Source organism: Pristis pectinata, chromosome 30 (assembly GCF_009764475.1).
Source record: "Pristis pectinata isolate sPriPec2 chromosome 30, sPriPec2.1.pri, whole genome shotgun sequence".
Lineage (NCBI taxonomy): Eukaryota > Metazoa > Chordata > Chondrichthyes > Rhinopristiformes > Pristidae > Pristis > Pristis pectinata.
This window is the reverse complement of record NC_067434.1, coordinates 7,261,440-7,275,200: the sequence shown is the minus strand read 5'-3', so window position 1 is coordinate 7,275,200 and position 13,761 is coordinate 7,261,440. Positions and strand designations below refer to the sequence as shown.

Here is a 13,761-nt window from a genome sequence, read left to right as displayed (position 1 = left end):
AAAGGGCATGTGTTAATTGTCATTTAGTCAAGTAAAGCAGAATGGTTATAGGGTTAATTTCTGCATGTAGAACACCTTAGCTAGAATGGTGGTGCTACAATTGGCTTCAATATCCCTAGGGTGGAGTAAAAGAAAATGAGCAGGATTCTGCTACTTATCACTTCTATTAAGTCCAGCTGCAAAAATGTGTGCACACAGATGTACCCGTTGTAGGTTAAATGTGTGCACACAAACGTACCCATTGTAGGTTAGCAGAGACTTAGTTTAAATGTAACACTATGGACGGACAGTGCACTAATGCTCATTATCACATACATGAAGAATGACCATTTTAGCTGGGCCTCAGGTTGATGGAACCTCTGACAACATTCTCTGCACGAATCGAAAAGCAAAACGACAGCAGAGTTTGGAAATGTGAAATAAAAACATAAAATACTGGAAGTACTCAGCAGGTCAGGCAGCAACTGTGGAGAGAAACACAGTTAAGGTTTCAGGTTGATGACCTTTCATTGAGAAAGCAAGCATGTTTTAAGGTGCAGAGAGGGGGGAAAGAGTATAGAGAACAAAGGGAATGTTATGATTGCTTTCTCAACAGAGACTGAAAGATCCAAATAGTGGTGATGCCGCTAACAGTAGGTGGTGAAGGCTTGTTAAATGGAGGTGATCAATTTGCAGAAGGTGTTGATAGAAGATGAAGGAAAACAGAGAGAAGGGAGGAAAAACTGCAGCTGTTGGAAATTTGAAATAAAACACCCATCAGGTTAGGAGTCATCTGTGGACAGAGAAAAGCTGAGTAATGTTACAAGTTGATGACCTTTCATCTGAGCTAGCTAGTTTTGATACAAACTGGAAAGGTTGATTAAGTCCTGCTGGCTGTAATAAGCCTCATCAGAAGATGCGGTTGTATTCCCTCATTAGAAAAGTGTAAGAGGCCATAGGCAGATAGGTCAAAATGAGAGTGGGATGGAGAATTGAAGTGACAGGTAACTGGAAGCTCAGGGTCACCTTTGCAGACTGAACAGATTCATGACTCTGTTGTGTGGTGCTGTCTTCAGAACATTACTACAGGATTTTAATAACCTAACATACAGAACTCTTCCACATCTTTACGTTAGCCAACCAGGTGTTGGTTGATTGAATATTTTAGCAGGCATTTCATATTTGGGAGATTTGATACAGCAACTAGCAAATACATAAAATTATTTTGTTTACAAGATTCTTCCTGGTGTTACCACTATCCTTTATGATTGAAAATCAGTGAAAATGTTTTTGATTCAGCTCAATCAATCAAAATATCCATTCCTTCAATTCTTTTGACAGGAGCACAGCAGTTCCCTTGTACTTTAGGAATAAGAATTCACATTCTTGATTAGTTGCATGTTCAGTTTCTACTTTCAAATAGGTCACTGGGGGCTGATGGTCATAAATCTTCTCACTATTCCCTAATCCCTTCTTTTGTCACAAACTCATATCTTCTTGAATCTCTATTGATTTAATGGCCTTCCCTGGTATTTTACTCAGCAAGCCAGTTATTCTTTTGGAATGATGACTTCTTTTTATCGGTAACTACCATTTTTAACTCTAGTCCCCTTTGAAGTTTTACAATAGTAAATTTATTTTGGTTAAACTATTACCTTAAAAATTTCACCAATGGGTCATTAAGAAGCGACCTTGCTTCAAAGGCTGGGGGTGGGAGAGGGGAGGGAGGGGGAGAGTTTAGAGAAAACTGCACCCTCCACTTTTCTTCACAACTTCTGAACTTCACTGCTTACTTAAATGCTACAATTTAACAATGTTTACCAGAAAACAAAGGAGAAATCTTTCCTAATTTAACTTGCAGCACGAAAAGTTTAAATATTTTATAGCGAGTCTGAATAATTTTGTTTTGCCACATTACACTTGGATCATAATTACCTCACTTGTGTACCTTTATGACAAAGGTATGTTGTTGTTCTCTAAATTCTTATAAAATTATTGGGTGCACTTAACACATTGGCATCCGAACAATGTAGAAAAAAATTCATGAGCCAATATTTTAAGAAGTTTCCATTGCATGTTAACAGCAAATTGCATCATTTTTACAGCACATCAACAAGTTTTAATGGCTGGAATACTTTCCCCAATGGAAGCATGCCAATATACTTGAGGCTTGAGTTTGGAAGTACAAATGATTAATCTAATTGTATTACTGGTGCAATGCACCATAATAAAATTCTAGTGATAACAGACAGAGGATTAGTTGTTCATTTTTCAATACCTAAAAGCTGATGTTTTACAGAATGTCAACATGACTAATGCCCACCATATTGGAGATACCATCTCTCCTACACTTTCTAAACTCACTGTTTTCTTTGGTATTTTGTAGTTGGTGACCACTTGACACTCTACGAAAAGACCCAAATTTTACTGCATGTCACTTCAAATTATCTGTTACAAACTTGATTATCAAAACAAATGTGACATTGTCCTGAGAGATATGAAGCCTGACATACAAAGACAAATTCACTCCTTTCCTTCTAATGGAAATTCTGAAATATTGGAGGGGATCACAATGCTGATTTTAATCATAGAAATGTGAATTAGGAGGGAAAATATGGAGCAACGAGTTTTTTTTTTAGCTTTGAAAGGAGTCAAGTGAATGAGAAAATAGGGGAGGTATAACACTGTCAAGGTAGAGCAGGAAAATTAAATTTAGTGCCAAATGCTGGAATAGAGATCAAACTTAGGTCTGATATCAGCAACCTTCACTGCACAGAGTGCAAGAAAGAGTTAAGCGATAAAGTGAAGGTGACAATGCTGAGATCATTTAAGAACCAAAACATTGCTAGGATCAAGTGACGGGGTGGCAGTTAGAATAGTTTTGGTTGGATAATTAGTTCATTTTCAATCCCACACAATGATAGTTTGGAATTTGTGCTTAAATTAGTGAAGACTTGGTATTTCTGTAATTGATCTCTAAATGCTGAATTTGTGGTTACAACCTAATTTTTTTTGTAACTGTATACAGGTTTACATTAGAATGATCATATGTTGGGAGTTAGAGTCAGATATTTTTTGGTGAAAACTGAGGAAATCTCCTGGCTGTTTTGCCTCTGGGGAAAAAATCAAGCAAGGATGCTTACTATCTGTTGCAGGCAGGTTTCTAATGGTAGTCGAGTGTGAGAAGACAGAGTGGGCGAGTGGGGAGGTGGTGTGAATAGAGTGGATGCTTCTTCAGTTAAAGAATGAAGTGGTAAAAAGACAGCTGAGGCCAATTTTATGCAAGTTGTAATGGCAGGGTTGATGGAATCCTAGAAATAAACAGTTGCCTGGTAAGGAAGGGTGGGTGGGTGTTTGAGTGGGTGAGTGAGAGAATGTGAATTATCTTTCAAAAAAGGGCAAAACTATTACATTGTTGGGTTTGGCTCAGCTTTTCTTTATTTTGTATGGAGTATAGTACAAAGATTATAAAACTGACATGGAGAACAAGACTACTTTAACAAGTAACAGATTCCCTGGAGATCCAACTCAGCTTGTGACCACCTAAAACTGTGCATTCTGAAACTGTGTAATTAGTGCTCTTACCAATAGAGGGAGTCCAGATCCACTCCCCGAGCTCTGTGACTGATCAATTAGGTCTTTCAGTGACTCGCCTGGTGGAATAAAGGCCACATCCTGCTCAAGATCTCGGTTGTAACGCCGTCTATCTGCCTGCCCTTTGTACCTGAAAAATAATTGGTATTAAGCATCTTTTTGCTCTTCATCTACTTTTAGCACACAATGCACAAATGGGAGAAACCACACAGTAATACAATGAAATTATCTTAGAGTGAAACAGGAATTACAAATAAACATCACTCCTCATTGTATTGTCAGACTATAAAGACTTAACCATTACAAAGGAACTGAATTTACTAGAAAAAAGCACATGCCAACACAATACACTAATCACAACTGGGTGACACTTTCAAAAGAAACTTTCTGACCACATGACCATTCACAACTACTTTGCCACAATTTCAGTCCTGATCAGACACCACTGAAACTTTAATTAACAGACCTGAACCAGTTCAGATGTTTGTACACAATGGGTAATTTCTTCTAGTGGATGAGGATGACTACATTTTGACTGCTTTCCCTTCATTTCTTTTGATTTTGAGATACAAACAGAAGTAAGTAACCTACAGACTGGTGGTTGGGCTCTAAGCATTTGCACCTTCAGACTAGCTGAGGTACATGCCACTTTGAGCTCCAAGTGATGATGTTCTGGCTGCCAGCAGTTGCCCTATGTGCAGCATTAGAAAAAAAAACACTTAATGATGTAAGAAATATCCACCTGAAAGTAGGTTCTTAAATTTCATTGTCAACCATAATGTTGCAACACACAAGAAATCACACCGCATTATCTAATCTGCTACCTTATTTTAGGTGGCATTATCTATAGTTTTGTTCTTTAAAATACCATACCGTCTAGACCAACGAACACTTTTCTACATAAAAGGATAAAACCGATAGCACCTTAAATCACAGATTTTACATTAATACAATAGCTAAATTGAAAACATTGAAGCAACTGTGATAATAAAAACAAGTGAAGCATGTATGATTTATTTTTCTATTTGAAACAAACTTGAGTAGGCTTTTACCTGAAGTAGAAAGCAGTTGTGATTATAATCAGCACAAAGATGCAGACAATCAGAGAGATTAACAGGCCCAGCCGGTGGACGTCACCTTCAAACAGTCCATCTGTTTTCAATGAAAGGCCATGTTAAACAAAAGTCAAGAATCAAGTGTAATTTGGTACACGGCCACTGTACTGATGACCATTACAGCTCTGGTACACAAGTGTCCATCAAAACTATAAAAGATTTACCCAAGCTAATCTGACATCAGAAACCACCTTCTAATGTTGATGGAAATGTTCAGCACAAAAAGTCTATAACAGTTTGAGAAAACCACATCAATTTGTACTCGAATTAACAGTTGGAAGGTTCGTTCTTAAATGATTCTGCTAAGGAATGTGATAAGAAATTTAAACTTAAATTATTAAAATTAATGATTGACAAGATGTGCACATATTACTTTGAGAAAATATAAAAAGTTTTTTTCTAATTTAGGAAAGAATGGAATTTAGTTGTTTCTGTAAAGAAAGTCTGAGTAATATTAGAAATCTTCACGCTAGCTTTGTGCATTATAAATTCCTGGACTCACATTTATAAGGGTAATTGCTTAAGTAATCTTCTATTGTTATGACCATAGCACCGGAGCAATGGAGCAGTGACATGTCAGGGTTGAGGCGGTTTACACCTTAGCTTGTAACACAGAGGAATTCTTTTGATCCAACCAACTCTCCATGCTTCATACTATTAAGTTTTGTTAATTGACCATTAATGATATAAAATCAAATTACCACACATTAACAGTGGCTTAAAAGTAGGGTTAAATTATAGTCATACATCTTGGTACAAATTATTCCTCTTCCTAACTTTGCTTCATCTGAAGGCTACATTTGATTTGGACTCAACCTGCATAATACTTTGTGTAACTGGTTAGTATTGGCATTACTGTTCACAATTCATTAGCAAAATAATTGAGAATATGGAAAAATGTTATGCTGTCTCCGTCACTCCCACCTAATGCAGAATGTATCACCCATTCAAATAAGCACAAATTATACGTTAGCAGCAGAACACTACTGAACCTAAGGCAACAGTAATGAGCAGAGAGTTGATGGGATACATGTTCAGCAAATTATTTCAGCTGAGTGGAAACTACGGCAATGTTATTATAAATCAAAGGCATCAGCCCACTTTGAAAGATAAAAGTGCTCTAGTGCAGATAAAGTAATGTTTCCAGATAATTAATAGCTGGGGAAATTGATACTGCCAGCAAAATGGAGTAATGAAATTAACATAGAGCATCAGAAACTGCAGTCATCTGCGGTCTCTTGTGTCTCCATCTGAAACATTTCAACTCAGTTATCAGTAAGAGCTTCCAAAGTGAATTAAAAATCTTTAACTGTTCCAATTAAAATACTATAATTAAGAATATCAAGTCTTTCTAATGAGCCAGAAAAATTCAGACATCTAGAAATTGCAAGCTCTACCTACAGCTTACCTGTATTAGTAATTGGAGTAAGTGTTGGACGTAAATCCTTGTTACAAAAGTCCGTCTTGCAGCATTCAATTGTTCTCCGTTTTCTTACTTTTGTTGAATCCTGCAGAAGGGGGAAAAATATAAAATTAATGATTTATGCATTTGCAAGTCTAGGTTCCAAATAAAATACTTTGGCAAGTAACTGAGATGTGTTTACATGTCATGCTTAAAACTGGGATTTAAATTAAATGGCAGACAGGTGAATTATCGAGCAGTCAGATCAAATTACCCTGGTAAGAAAATCTTTTACATCATTTGAATATGCAACATTTTTAGTTAAAGGAACCCTTCTTCCACATTAACTTCAGCAATTTAAAATGATATTTTCAGGATTTTGTTTGTGGCAAGGATGGCACTTATCACCAATGCATTATTGCACAAGTACAAGACACATGAAGTTCTTTTTCAATTCACAAACTACCTGACATGGAAATAGATCGCCATTCCTGCATCAAAACCCTGGAAGACCCTACCTAACATGGCACAATGGGAGAACCTTTGCCACAAGGTCTGCACTTAGACAAAAGATTACTTCCACCTTCTCCAAGGCAATTAAAATTGGGCAATAGTTATCGACTGTGTGATTGATAGCCACAACTTGTATATTCATTAACTTAAACACCCGATAATAGTAATTTCTTACATTGAATCCTCATTTTTCTCAATAACATTATCTTCCTAAACAAAAGATCCTGCCTCCTTAATGCAGTAACAATATCCAAAGGCAAAATCTGAGACACCACAACCACAACATGGATTTTGCATGTTCTGGCCAAATGAATAAATATATTATTAATTAGTAGAATATGAATTTCCACACGAGCAACAAATGGCAGAGCTTGCTCCACCATAGTACCCACAGCAAGATCTCACTTTAAATGGGAATGTGATGATGGGGCAACAAATGAAGAAAACCATTGAGATCTGCTTGTACCAGCCACATACTCCCACTCCACTGGTTTTAAACAACTAAACAAAACAAACCCAAAAAGGGCAAAATCTAGCTCGAACTAAAACTGGCCAAACCTGGCACAATTCCTTGCAGTGAGTCCTTATCCACATACAGGGTATCCTGTACCATAACACCGTTAGGCTGGATGGGGCCATAAAAAAACTCCATCCATTAAGAAACTGGGTTGCCATGCCCCTATCTTTCTTACAAAAAAGCAGGTCCCATTACAGGTGACCTCAGTGTTATAGGCCACACACAAAAAATGCTGGATGAACTCAGCAGGTCAGGCAGCATCTACAGAGGGAAATGAACAACTAACATTTCGGGCGGAGAGGACAGAAGCCAGAATAAAAAGGTGGGGAGGGGGTTTCCTGCCCTCTTTCTTTCCAGTCCTGATGAAGGATCTCAGCCTGAAATGTCGACTGTTCATTTCCCTCCATAGATGCTGCCTGACCTTTTGAGTTCCTCCAGCATTTTTTGTGTATTGCTCCAGATTTCCAGCATCTGGAGACTTTATCTCCAGTGTTACAGTCGTTCAGGTTACAGAATTCACAAATCACCACCCAAAAATTTGAGATAAGGAATAAAATTTGCTCTCACTGGATTTGTGAAAACAAATGTAAATAAATCAATGCAACATTTGTTTTTTTTTCAGCTCTCATTTCTTGATATCTGTGCAGATGACGCAGCTTCATGTTATAGAAAATCACAATACAACCAGTTTTCTAGGAATGCAACCCCCTTATAATGCAGGGGGTCACCTGTACCTCATTTTGGAAGGTAGACCAAGCTATAGGAAAACAATCTTCCTGTTACATGGCCCTACTCAAAATATCAACTGAATGCTTTCAAAAACTTTTAAAGGATATATTTGAAAAATCACTGACAAATGGTAAGAATACACAGTGTGCAGAAGAGATGCAAAGGCATTCGTAAACAACGTTTCTGTCATCTGGATAACACACAATAACGTGGTCAATTTTTATGTTTATCACTGAATCTCTACAGAAATTATTTCTTGAAAATCAAAAAAACGACATATATTGGAAGTCTGAAGTAAAACAGTAAAAGCTGGAAACACTAATTGGCATCTATGGAAAAAAGAAATAAAATTAATGCTTCAGGTTAAGAACGCTTCATCAGAATTGGGAAGGAAAGAACAGGTTAGTTTTAAGTAGAGGAAGGTGTGGGGAGAGAGATGGATAGGACGAAAGGAATACCTCCAACAGGATGGAGAAATATTCCTGTGCATTTCCACAACAAAGTCCTTTTCTCATCTGGCTCCACAGCCAGAATGACTAAAAGTAGTACTCCTCTCTTTCCTCCAACTGAATATGGGCCGACTGAAACCACTGTGTTCGGTGCCCATCACAAACTTCATTTCTTAGCCACTGACATTAGCATCTTTATCACATTTGCCAGAAACTGAATTTGGCGTTTACAACCTTGAGGGGTGGCATGGGTGAAAGAAAACAAGAAGGGTGGGGGGAGTTGGAGGAGAGGGAAAAAGGATGAATAGGGGTGGAGGAGAAAAAGAAACATGGTAAAGTGCAAGAGGGAAGAAGAGTAAGAGTGAGCAAGAGATTACAAGGAGCAGATACAGTAAAGGCCCAATCTCTCCCAGGCAAGCAGAGCCCAGAACAGACTCTGGGACCTGGCCCATTTAATTGAAAGCAGGTCTCAGTATGAGTCACTACTCGCTCTCCAACTTGGGGCAACACCAGGCTTGTGGCAATTGCTTTAGTCTTTGGAATGGTGCAATCCCCTTTACCTCTACCTCTGCAGTTCCATCTGTATCCAATCCAGTGTTGAATTACATTCTTTGATCACACTAAAATAGTCTCCGTCAACTACACCCAGACCAAGCGGAGAGCTAGAAATGGTGACATCTGCAATAGACTGGGATTTGTGCTCCAGGGACATCTCTTCATTTTTCCAGCATTTTCTGTTTTTGTCCCCACTGAGCAAGCCTCTGTGAAGCTGAAAATCCTAACGTCAGCTTAACGTCGCATTGAAGTAACAGAGCTCATATGTCTCACCATGTTACTTTCTTTACATACAATGATTTTAAGTAAGTGCTTGGTGGTACATAATGTGAGTTGTATTTCCTAACAAAAACAAGGAGTTTTTATTCTTTGCTTATAATAGTGGAAATGGGGTAAGGGAAAGATGACTGAGGAACAATGAACCTCTCTGAATAGGAGTTCAGCAAATAGAGCTTAGTTTCCAGGTAGCAATGAGGTTTCTGTAGCAGGTGAGCTGAAGCAGGGGCAGAATTGTTTTCTCGTTATGGGGTGAAATTAGGCAATCTTACTGATGGCATTGATGTGTGGTCCAAAGCTCATTGCTGGATATCGAGATTGTAAACTGTTTAATGTGGTTTCTGATGGATGTCAGGAAAGGAACGAGGTTGGTGGCTATGAACAAAGTTTACAATAGGGTCCGAAGACTTCCTATTATTTAGTTCAAGGGAATTTACACTCATCTAGTGTTAGATGTCAGGCAAGCAGTTTACCATTTAGTGCCATTTTGTAAGGCACGAGAATGTTTCATAAACATGACATACATATATTCTTTAAACTACTTGAGACTATTTGAATTAATTTCTGTTGGCAAGGGAATTTTTGGAGTGCAGAAAATTAAGCTATAGAGTCAGAGTTATACAACACGGAAACAGGCCCAACTTGTCCATGTTGACCAAGTTGCCTACCTGAGCTAGTCCCATTTAAAAGGTGAAAGAGTCTACAATATCATTGCATCAAGCAAAAGAATATTTAGAGAACAAAGGGAAATGTTGGTTGGACCTCTACCGAGGGAAAATAGGAATAAGACACTCCATCTTAAGTAGACCAGGCAACAATAGATCAAAGAGAATACACTGCTAGGTTCTGAATTTAAATCTTTATTGCATTGATAAATGATTGTTTGTTTGATAGTCAATGCAAACATAGTTACATAATATTAAATTATAACAGTTACCAAGAAGTCCTGTTTGAATTTGATTTTCTGTATCTGAATGAGCAAATAGTTAGTTATCTGACTACCTACAAAAGATATATCCTAATGATGTTATTCCATACCATATGCAGGATATAAATATACACCACAATGTTCAAGCACTAACGTGGTGTCTTCAATAGCTTCCGTTTCTAATGTTACTCACTGCCGACCATAGAGATAGAGTTATAGAGCACTACAGCACAGAAACAGGCTCTTCAGCCTATCTAGTCCATGCTGACCTGGTTTTCTGCCTAGTCCCATCTACCTGCACCTGGACCATAGCTCTCCATACCTCTCTCATTCATGTACCTATCCAAACTTCTCTTAAATGTTACAATTGAACCCGCATCCACCACTTCCACTGGCAGCTCATTCCACACTCTCATCACCCTCTGGGTGAAGTAGTTCCCCCTCAGATTCCCCTTAAATATTTCACCTTTCACCCTAAATCTATGACCCCAGTTCTAGTCTCACCCAACGCAAGGGGAAAAAGCCTGCATGCGTTCACCCTATCTATACCCCTCATAATTTTGTATACTTCTACAAGATCTCCCCTCATTCTCCTGTGCTCCAGGGAATAAAGTCCCAACTTAATCAACCTATTCCTGTAACTAAGGTCCTCAAGTCCTGGCAACATCGGTGTAAATTTTCTCTGCACTCAAGCCTATTGATATCTTTCCTGTAGGTAGGTGACCAGAACTGCACACAATATTCTAAATTTGGCCTCACCAATGTCTTATACAACTTCAACATATCATCCCAACTCCTGTACTCAATACCATTCACTGTGCAAGTCTTACCCTGGTTTGTCCTCCCAAAGTGCAACACCTCACACTTGTCTGCATTAAATTCCATCTGCCATTTTCCCAGCTGGTTCAGATCACTTTGCAAGCTTTGATAGCCATCCTCGCTGTCCACTATGCCCCCAATCTTGGTGTCATCCACAAATTGCTGATCCAGTTTACCACATTATCATCTAAATCATTAATATAGATGATAAACAACAACAGACCCAGCACCGACCCCTGCGGCACACCACTAGTTACAGGCCTCCAATCAGAAAGACAACCATCTACTACCACTCTCTGGCTTCTCCCGCTAAGTCAATGTTGAAACCAATTGACTACTTCATCCTGAACGTCAAGTGACTTAACCTTCTGGAGCAGCCTCCCAGGCGGGACTTTGTCAAAGGCCTTGCTAAAGTCCATGTAGATAACGTCCACCACCTTCCTTTCATCAATCTTCCTGGTAACCTCCTCGAAAACCTCTATTAGATTGTTTAGACGTGACCTGCCATGCACAAAGCCATGTTGACTATCCCTAATCAGGCCCTGTCTATCCAAATACCTGTCCCTCAGACTACCTTCCAATAATTTACCCACGACCGAAGTCAGGCTCACCAGCCTATAATTTCCCAGTTTATTCTTGGAGCCTTTCTTAAACAATGGGACAACATTAGCTATCCTCCAGCACCTCACCCGTGGCTAAGGATGTTTTAAATATCTCTGCCAAGGCCCCTGCAATTCATGAACTAGCCTCCCACAAGGTCCGAGGGGACACCTCGTCAAGCCCTGGGGATTTATCCACCCTAATGCGCCTCAAGACAGCAAGCACTTCCTCTTCTGTAATCTGGATATGGTCCATGACCTCACTGTTCTTTTTCATCAGTTCTATTGACTCTGTGTCTGTCTCCCAAGCAAACACAGATGCAAAAACTCCTTTAAAATCTCCCCTACCTCTTTTGGTTCCACGCATAGATGGCCAATCTGATCTTCAAGAGGACCAATTTTGTCTCTTGCTATCCTCTTACTCTTAATATAGCTATAGAAACCATTTGGATTCTCTTCCACCTTGTCTGCCAGAGCAACCTCATGTCCTCTTTTAGCCCTCCTGATTTCTTCCTGAAGTGTTCTCTTGCATTTCTTGTACTCCTCAAGTGCCTCATTTGATCCTAACTGCCTACACCTGATATGCACCTCCTCCTTTTTCTTTACCAGGGCCTCACGATCCCTCGATAACCAAGGCTCCCTAAAACCTGTTAGCCTTGCCTTTTATCCTAACAGGAACATACAGATTCTGTACTCTCAATGTATGCCAACAGAATTTCCACAGTTCTGTCAATTCCAATATTTCTCTCAAAAAGTAGTATTGTACCAACAGTGTGTTCATGACTTGAGCAATCTAATCAAAATGACCAGAACATAAATAATGTGACTAGAACACTGTAAAGAGAATACAAGATGCCTGGAACGCATTTTTGTACAAATTCTCAGACAATCTTTGTGACTTTAGTATTTATAAAAGTGAAAAATATTTGTTTAAGGAATAAAACACCTTCCAGATAAAGTACTTATGTTTTAAGAAGGTCTGACCTAATGCCCTTCTTGAGGTTTAATGTCAAATACAAGACAGTTAGGTCCAGGTCCACTAAGACTGTTCACAGAATTTGTCAATAACCTACAGATACAAGGGACTTCCATTAGCTCAGTCCAACTGAGTAAGGAATGGCCAGACAAACCTTCTGTACAACCCAATATTCGATTAAAGAAAACAAAATTATTTATTCCAAATTCCCATTAATTTGGAATTAATAAAATTAAAACCATTATCCTACAGCTTTAATTGGTAGTGTGGAGATCTTCAACTGTGCTGAGAGTGTAGCCATTTCAAACTTGGTACTTCTTCAAAGATTAATTCAAAAGAAGTGTGCATCATCTGCCAATGCAACTGCTAATTCTATGAAAGACTAAGTCTGAAGCTTAAACCTTTGCAAAATTTATGAGGCATCTATTTACAGAAAGGATGCTCCCAATAAGCAAGCAATTCATTGTATCTTGTTAGAACATAGAACAATTACAGCACAATTCAGGCCCTTCGGCCCACAAAGCTGTGCCAAACATGTCCCTACCCTAGAAATTATTAGGCTTACCCACAGCCCTCTATTTTACTCAGCTCCATATACCTATCTAACAGTCTCTTGAAAGACCCTAACGTATCAGCCTCCACCACCATTTCCGGCAGCCCATTCCACGCACTCACCATTCTCTGAGTAAAAAATTTACCCCTGACATCTCCTCTATATCTACTCCCCAGCACCTTAAACATATGTCCTCTTGTGGCCACCAATTCAGCACTGGGGAAAAGCCTCTGACTATCTACCCTATCAATACCTCTCATTATCTTATACACCTCAATCAGGTCCCCCCTCATCCTTCGTCTCTCCAAGAAGAAAAGGCCGAGTTCCCTCAACCTGCTTTCATAAGGCATGCTCCGCATTCCAGGCAGCATCCTTGTAAATCTCCTCTGCACCCTCTCTATGGCTTCCACATCTTTCCTATAGTGAGGTGACCAAACTGAGCACAATACTCTAAGTGGGGTCTGACCAGGGACCTATATAGCTGCAACAATACCTCACGGCTCCTAAATACAATTCCCTGATTGATGTTTTAATTTAACAGTGAGAAACAAATTCTTTTATATTTGGTAGCTGAAACTGATTACATCCTTTCACGCACACAAGTAGAGCTTAGAAACTGCCAATACTTGATGTTGAAAAAAACTCATAAAAATGGAAAAGTGTTCCATTCTTTAATGATCATATGCTTCTCCTTAATGAGAAAGAAAGATTAAAAAAAATGTGAAAAAAGTATTATTCTTTAATCAATTCCAGCGTC

The 13,761-nt window shown here is 38.8% G+C and overlaps 1 protein-coding gene across 3 annotated transcripts in view; it reads right to left on the bottom strand.

Moving 5' to 3' along the window:
* bmpr1aa (bone morphogenetic protein receptor, type IAa) overlaps window positions 1-13,761 on the bottom strand; it is a 201,535-nt gene that overhangs the window by 16,880 nt on the left and 170,894 nt on the right. For all 3 annotated transcript variants that reach the window (XM_052041370.1, XM_052041371.1, XM_052041372.1), the window contains 3 exons: window positions 6,097-6,196; window positions 4,626-4,725; window positions 3,565-3,703 (listed from right to left, as the gene is read on the bottom strand). In XM_052041370.1, coding sequence (XP_051897330.1) covers window positions 3,565-3,703; window positions 4,626-4,725; window positions 6,097-6,196 — 339 coding nt within the window. The remainder of the gene's footprint in view (window positions 1-3,564; window positions 3,704-4,625; window positions 4,726-6,096; window positions 6,197-13,761) is intronic.